Source organism: Arachis duranensis, chromosome 3 (assembly GCF_000817695.3).
Source record: "Arachis duranensis cultivar V14167 chromosome 3, aradu.V14167.gnm2.J7QH, whole genome shotgun sequence".
Classification (NCBI taxonomy): Eukaryota; Viridiplantae; Streptophyta; class Magnoliopsida; order Fabales; family Fabaceae; genus Arachis; species Arachis duranensis.
This window is the reverse complement of record NC_029774.3, coordinates 5,629,028-5,644,912: the sequence shown is the minus strand read 5'-3', so window position 1 is coordinate 5,644,912 and position 15,885 is coordinate 5,629,028. Positions and strand designations below refer to the sequence as shown.

At 33.1% G+C, this 15,885-nt stretch overlaps 2 protein-coding genes across 2 annotated transcripts in view; both read left to right on the top strand.

Moving 5' to 3' along the window:
* LOC107476566 (rac-like GTP-binding protein RAC1) overlaps positions 1-2,602 on the top strand; it is a 2,967-nt gene extending 365 nt beyond the window's left edge. The window contains exons 2-7 of the mRNA XM_016096397.3: positions 493-602; positions 686-795; positions 879-942; positions 1,711-1,775; positions 1,927-1,992; positions 2,076-2,602. Of these exons, the coding sequence (XP_015951883.1) occupies positions 493-602; positions 686-795; positions 879-942; positions 1,711-1,775; positions 1,927-1,992; positions 2,076-2,177 (517 nt within the window). The 3' untranslated portion in view covers positions 2,178-2,602. The remainder of the gene's footprint in view (positions 1-492; positions 603-685; positions 796-878; positions 943-1,710; positions 1,776-1,926; positions 1,993-2,075) is intronic.
* An 860-nt stretch (positions 2,603-3,462) lies between these two features.
* On the top strand, positions 3,463-5,024 carry LOC107476567 (ubiquitin-conjugating enzyme E2 28). Its single transcript, XM_016096398.3, has 4 exons — positions 3,463-3,614; positions 3,881-4,008; positions 4,483-4,587; positions 4,680-5,024. Exons 1-4 carry the CDS (start codon positions 3,545-3,547, stop codon positions 4,821-4,823), a joined length of 447 nt encoding a protein of 148 aa, XP_015951884.1. The 5' UTR covers positions 3,463-3,544; the 3' UTR covers positions 4,824-5,024.
* Positions 5,025-15,885: the final 10,861 nt, after the last annotated feature.

Here is a 15,885-nt window from a genome sequence, read left to right as displayed (position 1 = left end):
ATTCTAAGGGGATCAAGTGTTAAGTAGCTGTATTTTGAGGTGAATTTGATGATATTGGGGGATTTTGTGGATGCAGCTGAGCTGGTTGTTCTTTTCAAAATGTGAAATGGGTTTGTTTTGTAATTTTTAAATTTTATGTATGTTTTTGCTTTTTTTTTCTTTTGGTGTGTATTTTCGTTGTCAATTTGTTTGGACCTTTTATTTGGACATGATAATGCCAAGATTTCTTCAAAATAAGCAAAAAGTGTGATTCTTTTTCCATCAATTTTGTGTATACTTGCTAGAAAGACTTTTAATTTGGCCTGATTTGTTGGGTGAAAGGGGGGAAATTATTGAAATCTTTGATTTTGACTTTGATTCTTAGATGCTGTCTTTATGTTTGACATGATTCTGCTCTGCTGAGTTACAATGATCCCTCCAAGTAAATTGCTTTGCTGAGATTGCTGCATCAGGCTATTAGGACTTAGATTTTTCTTGCAATAATCTTGTGTTTCTTTGTATCCATTGGCAACAGGATTATGTTCCAACTGTCTTTGACAATTTCAGCGCAAATGTGGTTGTGGATGGGAGCACTGTGAATTTGGGTTTGTGGGACACTGCTGGTAAGTTATTTCACTGTTTATGTCTCAATTCTTGTTTCGGGAGTGTCGTGGTTTTGATTTTTTTTTCAAATTTTTTGGAACAGGCCAAGAAGATTACAATAGATTAAGACCTTTAAGCTATCGAGGAGCTGATGTATTCCTGCTAGCATTCTCTCTCATAAGCAGGGCTAGCTATGAAAATGTTGCCAAGAAAGTAAGATTGGTATATACTTATTATTATTATTGTTCTTTTTTCTCTCTACTCTGGACTAATTTTTTCTTTTCCTCCTTTTCCAGTGGATTCCTGAGTTGAGGCATTATGCTCCTGGTGTTCCAATTATTCTTGTTGGAACAAAACTTGGTTAGATTCTTGTTCTTTCTTTCTTTACCTTCTTGATGTTTGATGCCCTTGTTATCTACCTGATAACCTTCAGCATGATAGTAGTTCCGTGATCCGGTGAAGTTTCATCTTATTATCATACTAATTGCTGTCTTTTGCTCGTACTGTGTTTCTTTCATTATTAGAAAGTTGGGGAATAGATTCTGGATTCCAATGTCATTGCTGTTATTTTTTCCCCTTTGATTGCTTGTTATTCAGTAGTGGTTTAGAGAAGAAAGTTCCTCCTCGAAGGTTACCTAATTCATGACTTTAATCAAGAATTGATTCAGTTATACCAAACCATTTCATGGAATGCTTTCTTAATTTTGTCCTTTACCTCCTTGTTTAACTAAAAGGCTAATGTAATGATTGTTTTAAAAACTAAATGGCTGTTGATAAATCTTGAAAAAACCTTGATTTATGAAGAGTATTAGAAAGTTTAAAGTGACTGAAAATTGCTACTACCTAACATGAGTAATTTTCCTTGGTGGAGCTGGTGTTTGCATAAGTTCGTTTTTTATTGACTCGTTAGAATTTCCATTTCTGATAGTCAATAACAAAAGTAGAATTCCTAGTCTGAAAATTTTGTCTCTGGTCTCAATTTTTCATATGGTTTCTTTTGGAATTTGTCTTCTCCCATATATAGTGCTAACTGCTAACTTAATTATATGTATTTAATGGTTTCATTGTAAAGATGTCATTATTAACTTGCTTGGGCATTTCTTGACAACCAATATGCGACTTGTGTAGATCTTCGGGATGATAAGCAGTTTTTTCAAGATCATCCTGGTGCAGCGCCTATCACCACAGTGCAGGTACTTCCTAGCTTTCATTGCTTCCATTACCAATATTCATTGCTATCGCTTCGTGTCTTATTTCATTGCCTTTTAGCCTTCAGTTGGTGTTCTTAAGAGAGACCATCTGCTTACTTTATACATCAGTGATCTGATTTTCTCTTTGTTGAAGGGTGAGGAACTGAGAAAACTTATCGGTGCTCCAGTTTACATCGAATGTAGTTCAAAAACACAGCAGGTACATATATGTTCTCTGCATCTATAAAAGTTCCAAAGGTTAGATAATATCACGGCCCTAACGATATCTGCCTTTGAATACAGAATGTGAAGGCTGTTTTTGATGCGGCCATCAAAGTAGTTCTCCAGCCTCCAAAGCAGAAGAAAAAGAAGAGAAAGGGTCAAAAAACCTGTTCCATATTGTGATCTTCTCAGTTCTAAATTGGTAGTTGGCAGAGGATGACATGACTGTAGCCATTTCTTGGTAGTCTTTGCCATTCTATATCTTATATACTATTTCCAACCTAGAGGAAGAAATCGCCCGGCTCAACTGACCACATTTACGGTTCGCTAATAAGCATCAATCTATTTGTCTCTCTGGCTGTAGGATCTGTGTACACAGTCATAATCTCAATATGTTTGGCATGAACAAACTTCTAGTGCTCTTCTGGGCTGTTTTACCTGTTGTATTGACACTATTAAATGACCATTTCCTTCTGTGGACATGGTTTCTATTTGGATTGTAATGTAATGTAATGTAGGAAGTGCTTGCATATGTGCCTTGATATGAAACTAAGTATATGTAATTATGTTAGCTGCTTAACAGACTGAAATATAGTTGGTTTGATTAAGGGTTCATGCTTTCATCTGTTCCCTGAATTTTAATTTAGTGTGGGATAAATATCAAAGGTGTCAAGCTTTGACAATCTAGAAGGTTATGATTATGGAATTATGAGGGAGAGTATAATCCCATATTAAAGTGGAAAATGCATGCTGCTAGTTAACAAAAAGAGAATCCTAAGCTGTCAGCAACTTTGTGCATGCATCGGAATATGCATTGCATTATTAAGATTCACAGAACAAATCTGGACTCATCTGTCACTTGTGACTTTATCAAATACTCAATGGTTGGCTATTATTATTAGGCATCCAGTAGATTTGTATCTTGCATCACTGGTTTTAGGATTTGGTACATTTCACAAAGGAAATGGGTACCTCAAGGCCTAAAAGGAAGAAAGAGACATGTTTGAAAATGTCAACAGATGCTGGATACATTGTAACAAACAATAACATGCAATCGGCTACATAAATCACACTATGACAGGTGCCAAAAATTCATTAGTGCTTATAGTGTGTCATATGAATATGGTTATAACTATTAAAATGACTTCTTAAATAAACAACTTAGCAGTAACTTAAAGTGCTTATGATTAATTAAAACTTTGAAAGATGAACAAGGTAAAGGTTTGAGCAGCCTAAAACACAAGTAAAATGGCAAACACCTTTCACACATTCCCCATTTCCTAAAGCTAGTTTGATTCTCAAAATCTTATCATACCCCCTTTTTCCTGAGGAATATATACTGTGCCCACTTCCATTGGTCAAAAACGACAAATGGTACTAATCTTGATTCCACTCAATCTCTCTTCAAACACCACATATATGCTTCCATTAAATATGGCTTCAACCCTCTTTTTCTTTCTCATAGAATTCTTTGTACTACTTTTCATTATTTGGCCTTCTCCAATCATTCCCCTCCTGATTTCTTCTTCCACAAATCTAATATCAAGTGAATGGCATCCAAGAGAATCCTGAAGGAGCTCAAGGACTTGCAGAGAGACCCTCCAACTTCATGCAGTGCAGGTAAAGAACTTAAACCATGCTCTTATTATCATTATTATTAGGTAAAGAGATTGATCCCTCTCAACTCTCAATCATAGTCATATTTGTCTTCCCAAATGGTGTTCTATCTAGAAATAAGAACCTGAATTCTTATTGGACCTTAGTGTGTCTTTACCAGTTCACCAACACCCTTATTGGTTGAATTGGGCCTTTAATATCAGTTTTAACAATACTACAATGTTTTGTAATCTACTTGCATTGCTAACTTGTTATGATGGGTTTTTCAGGCCCTGTGGGTGAGGACATGTTCCATTGGCAAGCAACAATCATTGGCCCAAATGACAGTCCCTATGCTGGTGGTGTCTTCCTTGTCACTATCCATTTTCCTCCTGATTATCCCTTCAAACCTCCCAAGGTACAGCCCAAAAACTTCACCATATTCATCCATTAATGTTATATGCAATATTTTTGTATATACCATTTTTGTGCATCTTCCATTTTTAGTTTTGAAAATGATTGATAAAATGTCAGAGAAGATAAAAAAAAATTGTATTTTATACCATAAAAAGAAGGTATACCGTATACAAAAGAAATATATAAAAAAGTAGTTCAAATATCATTTCTCTATTCACTTATATATATGCACTGTGTTTTGATTAGCTTATTTTAAATTCAAAGCAGCTTTAATCAGAAGGGTAACTTTCATTACAAAACATGTTTATAACTTTATTTTATCATAAAGGGTTGGATCATTGGCAGTATGTATGGAGTCTTATACTATAGGCTTAACCTTAAAAGGATTAGTCCTTTCTGTGGGAAGTGGATGAACAATAAATAATAAAAGGTTGAATGAATCTGATTAATATAAAAAATTGTGAACTTTTTGCAGGTTGCATTCAGGACCAAGGTATTCCATCCCAACATAAACAGTAATGGCAATATTTGTCTAGATATACTGAAAGAACAATGGAGTCCTGCTCTTACCATATCCAAGGTAATGCATGCATGGATATATTTTTCTTGTTCTGTTTCATGATATGATATGTTGTATAAATGCTGATTGTTAAAGCTAATGATTTTATGCAGGTGCTGCTGTCAATATGTTCATTGCTAACAGATCCAAATCCTGATGACCCTCTTGTGCCTGAGATTGCTCATATGTGCAAGACTGATAGAATAAAGTATGAGTCCACTGCTAGAAGCTGGACTCAGAAATATGCCATGGGCTAAATAAACAATAATAACATCTTGTTGCAGGACTTGTCTCTTTTTGGTCTCTTCAACTCTTTGAAAAGTATTATAATTAATATGGCTTTGGAAAATTAAGCCATGTTGGATTCATGTGAGAATTGGTTCTCAAATCTCAAGGCTAAGGCTTTAACTTTGTAATTGGAGTATAGTTAAATAAATGATATTCTGTTTTGAAACTTCTGTTATGTTCATGGTGAATGTTTGGAATAAATGAATAGTTGGTCAGCATCTAACTAATTACTACTTTTTTTCTGTTTTAAAATAAGATATTTTAGAAGGGAAATAGCATTTGTTAAGGGTATTATATTATGTTACAACTCGGCACATGCTTTACTACAAAGAGATTAAGGAGATTTTATTGGGGACTTTTAAATTCTTGTCTAATTAGTCTAAATACGACCAATTTTTGGTGATAAGTAAAAAACTATAAATAAACTTTACTCTTTTATGTCTGTGTTAGACAACTTAATTTGTAGGTACCATAGTAATAACCAAAAAATAAAAATCTCTAAAAAAATATGGTTAACATAAGCTATCACTTATCCACTTGTTGATCACACAAATATTTGACCCTACCTTTGTCAAGATAGGAGTCATAGGACCATAGGGTTCTTGAACTTATTTTTTTAACACTTTTAACTTAATGCTTAATTATATTAATATCTATTATATATTTCACATCTCTCATGAATAAAATCTCAAATTGTTTATAAATATTAGATATCTCTTATTTTATGAGTTAATTTTTAAGATTGAATTAGATTCACTTAATTTTAATTCTAATATGATATTAGAATTTATCCAATTCATTATTATTGGCTATTTACCTGCAAATGTTTACATTCTTAACGATTATTTATAGACGTAAATAATTATTAACAAACAACCTGCTTAAAGAGGGTTTGAATTACACCAAAACCCCTTTCTCTCTCCCGTGAAGGACAAAGTATGAAACTTTCCGGAGTACTGTCGCCACTGCCTCAGTCACGGCCGCAGTGACCTTACTCTCCTCTAGGGCTGGCAATATATACCCTATTCGTGGGTATCCAATTCGAATCAACCCGTTTGGATAGAGTTGTTACGGCTTTTTTACCTAAATACGCATGTAAAATACTTTAATTCCCAAAATGCGCATGGCTGGAAATGTTTCTGAAAATGCGCACTGCTAACTCGTAAGGATCACACACGAAATGAAAATAGGAAGCATATTATGGGAGGTGTCCACGAAATGGGTTTTGGCCACTGACACAAACCATTTCATTTGTATCAGCAACGAAATGGATCACCTCACACATGGCACACACGAAATACACCATATCACATATGGCACACACGAAATGCACCATTTCTCCTATGGCACACACGAAATGACCCAAGTCACGTATGACATCCATGAGTTGGGCAATTCTTGGGAGGCACACACAAAATGTGACTCCTCACGTGTGGCAGACACGAAATGGGCAGGGGTTCAGTGAAGGCAGCAACTCCTTACAGTTTTCGTACGAGCATGCATTGGATTGATTGGGAGGCAATTTTTTGTACTCTTGTGAATGTGAAGCAATATAAAAGGGGGTGAAGGGAGGGGACCAAATCGAAGGTTAAAAAAGAGAAGAGAAGTAGTGGGTTGTATAGGATAGTTTTCTTTGTTGGTAGGGTGAAAAAAAAATTTTCTGCTGGAGAAATATTTTTTTAATTAAAAAAATGAGTGGAAGTAGAATTAATGTGGAAGAAAATCTTAATAGGTTGGATGAATTTCACATTTATGCTCATTTACATGTGAAGGTGAGTTTTTTTTAATAAATAAATAAGAATTTGTTAATGATAAAAAATTGTTGTAAACTGAATAATTGTGTTTTGATGTATTTCAATTTCAGCCGGCACGTGTGTTGACTCCGCATGGCACACTGGTCGATGTTTTTTCTGTAGACGAAGCAGATCCGAGTATGGAGATTAGGAGGTAGATGCTTGAGCCGTATCTAAGAAGAGCCGGCTTCTATTATGCGTCTTTGATAAAGCATTTTGAGTACGACAACCCATTGATTAGCGCTCTTGTGGAAAGATGGCGCCCTGAGACCCACACATTCCACCTCCCATGGGTGAGTGTACTGTCACTTTGGAGGATGTTGCAATGCAGGTGGAGTTACCAATCGACGGTGAGCTGGTGAGCGGCACTCTAAGGTCATGGAGTAAGTTCTACCAGAGGGATATTTGGCAATGGTGTGAGGAACTCCTCGGTGAAGTTCCCGACGAACATGTTGGGACCACAAAGTATAACATAAAATTGAAGTGGCTTAGGAGTAGACTACAACAGATGCTTCTTGACTCTCCCGAGGAGGCCCTCGAACGGTATGCACGTTGTTACTTATGTATTTATTGGGTGGTGTTTTACTTCCTGACAAAGCAAACAACACGGTTTACGTACGTTATCTTCCTCTCCTGGCAAACTATGACGCCATTAGTACATATAGTTGGGGTAGTGCCGTGCTCTGTTGGTTGTATAGATGCATGTGCGTAGCGACTGATTATAACGTCGAGGGAATGTCTGGCTGTCATACATTGCTGATGTCTTAGATATACTTCAGGCTTCCTTTCTGGGCACCCGACGTGATGAGCCCATACACGTTTCCGTTAGCTACAACGTAATATATTACGTTACATATCTTCCGTATTTATGGCTTGTGTTGTTATTTCATTTGTATTTTTATTTAAATGTGATTATGATCATGGTGTTCTTTCATAGGTGGGAAGGCAAGCAAGGAAAGAATGACTATGCCGAGCAACGCTTACAAAGGCACCGTCTGAGGTTGGACAATTTGAAGGTGGATGAGGTAATTCTTCCTGTTGTATGTTCTAGCATGAATTTGTTTTGTCCCTGAAAGTTCGTCTACCTGTGTAAATGACACTTGGCTTTGGTAGTTTCTGTGGATGTCGTACAGGGATGCACGTATTCTGTCGAGGGTGCCTGCCAAATTTCTTGGAGCTCCACATGGGGATTTCTATTTGTACGCTAACTCCACAGATCCCTGCAACACCTTTATGCAAATGGTCACGTCTGCTTGAGCCATGGGGAATATGTGCTGGCATATGACATTTGAATCAAGTTGAGCATGATCTTGCGACGTCGCAGACGCCAAACAACTGTGAGGCCCTTGGTATTTTCGAACTTCCCAAAATCTGGATGCCCTCGTCTTCGCAACCCTTACCATCCAGCAACATTGGTCACCAAAAAGTTTGCATTGACAAACATACCTAGTATGATCTAACTCCACTACTTTGAATTCTGCACTTCGACGGATGTCGTAGTTCTTAATAGCAAGCATTGCTGCATCCTTACTCAGGAATTTCAAGCCAACCTCGAGCTCCATTTCACCAGTCAAACCATAGTTACTGGGTATGTCCTCCGCATTTGTCGAGTTCATTGGACCAAGACTCAGGTGCAGGTAGTGATCGGGGGTGCTGCTGGAAAGACCTCCAACTCTTGCGACATTTATCGGTTCAACACCAATTGGGATGACCCTTTCTCCCTCAACTGGTTGGGTTTCTGGAACAACTTCTGCTTCCTCTCCGCTATCATCCTCAATCTCGTCTTCCTCAGAGGAGTCAGCCAACCCATCGGCCATTCTTTCCGGATATGCGACATGGACAGTAGGAAAAGGACGTCGGTCAGAAATTTCTGCATTTTGGGCGGGGTCACGAAGGCGTTGAAGGATGGACTGCGAGCCCTACCAATCTCCAAAAACGGAATGCCTTCACCAGCACCAGAATTTCGCATTTCCTCCACGTTATTCGAACTAGATGAGCTGTCCCCCACATCTTGGAGCTTCACACAGAGTTCCATCGAATAGATGCTTCCGATGCTACGATGATATGAGAACATCATCGACACGTGCTGGTCAAATTTAATATGTATTTTCTGATATGTAAACGAACTTGCTACCGCAACCGACATCCTGTAAATCAGCGTACTGATCTCCTTTTTTCCAATCAAACCAGTGTTCGTCAAAATAATATTTTTTAGTTGTTGCAGAGATGATTGTGGGAGAATCGTTATCCAAAGTGGGTCATCACACATAAAGGTCACGCCCTCAACTGTATACAAAATTTCTCTGTTGGGATATATGACCACATAAATGTGTTCAGATGCCATTATGACACCAAAAATTTAATGAAAGCAGCTTCTATGAAAGTGGAACTTTTGGAGAAGAAGAAAGGGTAGAAGTGAGAATTGAAAATGTGCAGTGGGTTTAGATCTGCTGGAGAAGGGTTTTTATAGTCTAGCCGTTGTTTCAATTCGTGTGTAGTACACACATATTATGTCACATTTCGTATGCGGTAAAAGAGACATAGAGTGTCCAATTCACCTCGGTAGTGTACGCATTTCGCAACTGGTGTCCCAGAGTTGCTCCTTCTATTTTACTGCTGCTATCAAGGAAATGGGCTTGCCATTTCGTGGGAGCTGAACCTGATATGGTTTACCCATTTTGTGGGCACCTAGAGTGAAATGGTGTTGAGATCTATTTCACGGGTGCAGGCCAAGAAATGGCAGTGCGTATTTTCAAAAACATTTTCATCCATGCACATTTTGAGAATTAAAGTATTTTATATGCGCATTTAGGTAAAAAAGCTGGGTTGTTACCCTACCCGCTGCGGATGAGATAAGGTAAGGTGTAAATTTGTCCATGGATAGGGTAGGTTACGAGTTTAGGGTTTACCCTATCTTACTCTACCCGCACTTTTAATATATTATATAATATATATATATATGAATTTATTTAAGATTTTATTGTTTTTAATTTTAATTTGAACTTAATTTTTTTCTATTTTATTAATATGTATGAAATTTGGAATGGTTGAATTTTATATTTGTTTGAATTTTTTTTTGTTTCTGCGGATAGGATCGGATAAAGTAGGGTTTAGAACTTTAGGGTGCGATAGAGTTAGGGTTGAGAGATTCTCAACCTGCGAGTAGAATATAGTAGAATTTTAAACAAAATTTCAATACGCAAGTAGGGTTAGGGTAGAGTCTAAACCCTACCCTACCCTACCCATTGTTAGTTCTAGCTCTCTCCCCACTTCAATCTCTTTCTCTTTTCTTTCTCTTCTTCTTTATCATTTATCCTTTTTCTTGTTCTACACTTATAATCTCATTTTCACTCTTTGCCAATCACATCTCTCACTAGACAAATTTAAATCTAGAGACAATATTCTTTCTTCCATTATGTTAATGTAAAAAAAGTGATTTAAAAAAAAGATAGTTGAAATATCTTCAAAAAAATTTTGAAGTTATTTTTCTTTCTTTTGTGATGTATTAGTCCTCTTTATAGATATTTTAGATATGATATTATAAGTATATAATGAAGATAAGAAAAATTTGTCATTGGTATAAAAATATCTTCAGAAAACTTTTAGATTTATTTGGAGAAGAAGAGAAGAATTTTGTGTGTTACAACATTTTTCGTATAGAATTAGAAACAAAAAAAATTGTAATTTGTCTCTATTTTTATCTTATAAAATTATTTAAAATCGAACTATATCTTCTTCTCAAACCATAGTTCAATATAAAAATTATCTATTTCTTTTAGTCTTAAATCTAATATGTTCTCTGTAATTTGTAGGTGTTGTTTCACTATTTTTTTAAATAAAAGTTTTTTTTATAAAAAAATAATAATTAAGACTTGAGAGTGAAAGACATTTTTTACCTGATGAACTAATAATTTTGAGATTGAGTTAAGCGCTCTTAATCTGAATTCTAATAATAGTTTAGTAGGAAAATCAAATGCTATGAATCAGTTTGCTAGTGTGATAAGCCAAGTTTTTTTAACTTCAATTTTTTTTTCAAAGGGTGGTTGCTACTCCTAATGAAAATGGAAGCACAGATCAGCGTATGTTTCATATTTTGTACATGAGGTTGAGGTATATGAAGAAAAAGCGAAAAAAAAAAGCACTAGTGGCAGAACTAGTAAACGCATGAGCATTACCATAATAGTTATATATTGACACTTAAATAATTTAAAAAAGAAGTCCTCTATTATTCTTAAAATGACACATCTAATCCAAGTTGATTAATCATGAATGAAACTAGGTTTAATTTGCCTTTATGTCAATCAATTTCATCAAATAGTGAAGAAACCACACCACTATTCTTCATTCATCAGCTTCCATTGGCCAAAACTATTAGTTTCTTTAGACACCTACCAATCATAATAAAGTAGTTAGGTTTAATGCTATTTATGCTCCTATGTGAAAGTATATATATATATATATACAAAAACAGTTGAACAGGCATTACCACACATAATAAAGAATTCAAAAGATAGCAGTGATGATGATAGAATTTCAATAGGGTCTTGTATATATGGAATGGCAGCATCTAATGAAAGGCTTATGGTTGTTGTTATTCCAGAAAGAATAGGGCATATCCCCCATCAATATGTGGTTCCAAATATGCAGTTGAGTAGGCCATGTATTTAGTACCAACTTTCTTATTTAATATCATTGTACATTATTCATCACTGTGGGGAACCCTTGTGATTTTGATGCTTGAACTGTTTTAATAATTCAATTATTCATTTGAATCAAGTTAATATAAGGGACATGCCATGGCACGAGAAATAAAAAAAAAAGAAAGGTGTATTCACTTGGTGTATGTAGATGTATCATATATGTAGCGAATTCAATTGGTGTATGTTTACATTGATATAATATATTTAGGGAGAATTGCATAGCAAAAATAATCATTTGTATCTAATAATGGTATCTATTAAATAAGAAAATTATATACATGTGAAAGATGGATTCTATGCGATAAAAGTATTTGAATTCTAATTTTTTATTGATTTTTTAATAAAATTTCTAAAATTATCCCTATATTCCACCACCATTTCTTCTTCCAACAAAGATATTTCGTTTTTTTCATCCACCACCATACTGTACTTTCTCTGCCCCACTCTTTCTCAAGCTACTGTTGCTACTTCTTCTTTTTTCTATCGTTCTTTTCAATTGCCAATTCGAGTCTTTGACCTCTTCAATTGATTAATGATACTTTCTCCTCTTCTTCTTCTTCAAAGCTTTGATTGCAGAATTGGTGGAAGACTTATTCTCTAAGATTTTCTTCTTCTTTTTTTTTCGTCGATGTTGTGATGTGCAGATCCGATATTATTAGGGACTTGAATTTGTTCGTTTGATCTCTGAAAAGGTTGATTGAGCTTTTTCCAAAAAGAATTGTTGTCGAAGAATAAAGACGTAAGGGTGGTGTTTGTTTTCGGTAGGACAGCAAAGAGTAAGGAAAAAATACCGATAGTGAGAGGGACGAAGCTAAGTCGTCGGTTTGGGAAGGGTCTTTTGATTTCTATTTACCCATTATTTAAATTTGAGAATACACGGAATTAAAATTTTGGGTTTGGATAGCAGAAAGAAATCCTAGAATTGACATAATGAAACAGAGCAGGAATACGATGTTAATCTCAAATCCGGTAGAAGCAATGCTTTTGGTGACAATGAAGAGTTGTGAACGTTTGAAATTTTTGGAAGAAAAAACGATAGAGAAGTTGAAATTGAAAATAAATAATAGAGGTAATTTGAATATTTTATTAAAAAATCAACAAAAAATTAAAATTTAAGTATTTTTATTATACGAAATTTTTTTATAGATATAATATTAATTTTTTTATTTAATACATATTTTTGTCAATATTTACAAAGTTTATGAATATAAATCGTTATTTTTATGAATTAGATATGTAGAGTAAGATGAGAAAAAAAATATTTGATAATTTAATAAGACTTTATCAAAGAGAGTCATATCAAATAGAATAATTATGTTTGGCTACTACTTTAATTGATCGGTTGTTTGTCCATCTTTTTAGAATTAGAAAAAATAAATCTTTTACTAACATTATTAACTATATACAAAAATCAACTATCAAATAATATTTATGTATATATCTTTTGTATTCAATTCTATATAAGTGAAGATTTGGTATTTACATGTAATATGATTTTTTTAATGTGTATAAAAAAGAAAAAGCCCATCCTCTTGAATCATGATTGACTTGAGAGAAATAGTTTTGCCACCCTACATATATTTATGTAACAACCAGACAGATTTTTTAATATATATAGGTTTTACCAAGGTCAGATCGATTCCAATGACCATGTATAAAATTAAAATCCATTCTTATGAAAATATGTTGACTTGTCTCGTGTCTTCTTTCTTGTAATCCTTACACCTGTTAATATTAATTTGGACTTTGTTGTCTTTTCAACCGTAGCTTTTGTTTTTTAAATATTTTATTGTATATAGTAATTTAAATATAATTACATTAAAATTTAATTTTGATATACTATCAATATAAAATATAAAATTATTTTACATATACATCTAATTATATAACATCAATTAATAAAAATAATTATTTTTTATATTAATTACGTAAATAATTATAAAAAAACAAATATAATTACACGACTTTATAAATTATTTAGTACACTAAAATAAATTCATTAAACTATATAAAATAATCTTTTTTACCCTCAATTAGACAAATTAAAAGAAAATAAAACTCCAGTTATTTACTATAAATCAAACCAAACCCGATCCAATATTCTGTTATACCTAATATATCCGATAAAGAAACAGTAGATTCTTTCTCAATTCTCATAGATTATGAACATGAAGTCAAGGTAGAAAACGTGGAAAAATTGAAAGGAACCTAGCTTTCTACCATCACTTTAATTTGGACTTTGACTTTGTGGGACCTATAACCTGTTTATGAATCGGTTTAATTATTTTTAACGTGTTCAACTTTGATTTCATCGCTAATTTCATTTTTACTTATTATATTTGAAGAAGCAACCAACAAATTAAAAAGAATTAAACTAAACTAAGTAACTAACACGTTCAAGGTATAGTAACAGTTTCATTTTATCACCCCTCTTTTTTCTTCAACTTTATTTAGGTTTATTGCTCTGTAAACAAATTTGATATATCAAAGGAAATTAAAATTGAAATCAAATATTAGTTATAAAAATATATATAATATTTACCAATTCTTTTTGTAACTAAAAAACGTATTAAACACTATTAAAATGTCATATCGAGACTCATTTTAATATAACATATAATTTTTTTGAAAAAAATTAAATATAGAACTATGATAAGTATTACACATTTTTATTAATAAATATGACATCATATTTTGCTCTTTATTATTAGAATAATACTATACATTTAAGTCTTTTTGTTAATTAATTCTAATCAAATTAATCTAACATAATAAAAATCAGTTATGATTAATATTATTTTAATTCGTATTATTTAATTTAGTTGAATAAAATTTATAAAAAATTTAAATGTATAATATTATTCTTATTATTATATGAAGAATTTAATTATGACTATATTCTGTTGAGGTCTTTTTTATTTAATTTGCAAATTAGCAAGTTTATTTTAGTTAAGCTGTTGGCTGGTGGATGGGTATGGTTGGATGCCCTGCAGCCTCCATAAAAGGAAGTAGAAAAGACGTATTAGAATCTGTAGAGTGTAGACAAAACATTATTATTGTAGCTATAATATTAATTAACTTGACTTTATCATTTTAAATACTTTTGAAGGAAATTATTACACGATTATGGATTATGTCATTCAATTCAACAAGCCTTCGTGAAGCACGTGCTTAACTTTATCATCAACACAACTTGAGTTATTTAGAGTACGATCAATTCTGATGATAAGACAAAATAAAAATATTGAAAATAAGATATAAAAATTAATATTTTTATAAAAAATAAAAATAAAATGTATTTTTTATTATTATTTTAATATTTTTATTAAACAAACTAACATTATAGTAAGAGATTTTTGTCAAATGCTTAATCTTTTTTACATTTTTTAAAAAAATTACTGATGAATTATTTATAGCTTTAAAATTGAAAGCAATTATAAATCATAACTTGTTTATGTATCATGTGTTAGAATAAATTAATTTTCAATAACCCAGATTATTCATATTGAATCACCAAAAATATAACATAATACGAAAGCGTACCTGAATTCATAAACATAAATTATGATTGGAAGAGTTTGGATCTTGTGGTTCTTTCGATCTTCCTCAACCAAAGCCTTCTGTATTCCTAGGCGGCTGAACTGTAACTCTTTTGATGGGGAAAGAGCAACAAATGCGACTTTGGTATATTGGGGACCGAAACCCTGAAGGTCTATTTATATTTGAGCATGGCACCCATTAAACCCTTAAGCCCAAATAAAATAGTATCTAAAACCCAAAAGATAATATATCTAAAATCCAAAAAGATAATTATCTAAAGAACAAAAGATAATATCCGGTTTTATTCTCATTTAATTCCAAATCAAAAGTAATAATGACTTATTCAATTAGATTTATAACAATAAATGAGATCATCATTATATAAGTCATTTAATTTGAAATAGCATAATTTGTGATTATAATTAATATATGTATTGCCCACAAATAAGTTAGTAAATCAAATAATTTCCTAACAATCTCCCACTTGGGCTATACATATGCTATTTCGTGACATAATCACATCTTTATAAACTTTATGCGTGCATCTGAATGCTATTTCTCTCATTACTTTAACAATCTGGTCCGTCTCATATATTAGATATGGAACTACCGCAACTTTTATCACATTAAATGCCGTGACTAAACCACGCCAATCACCATCCTAATATACTCAACGACATAGATCAAATTTGGATGAGTAATATGGAAATTACATGCCAAGTGATCTCATGCATGTCTATTTCCAGCTGGTCCAACTTTATTGAGATCAAACACAATACAAATATTACAAAATGAACATTTCACATAACATGAAATAAACCATCAACTTAATTTTGTAGAAAAATAACTCAACATCTGTTCTGCAGAAAATAACTCAATATCTGTCATAGGACATATAGCATAAAATAAACTCTCACTAAACCAAGGCATCACTAATATTGACACCCATCCGAGCAGTGTGCTCATGAAAGACTTTAGGAATCAATTCCTTGGTTATT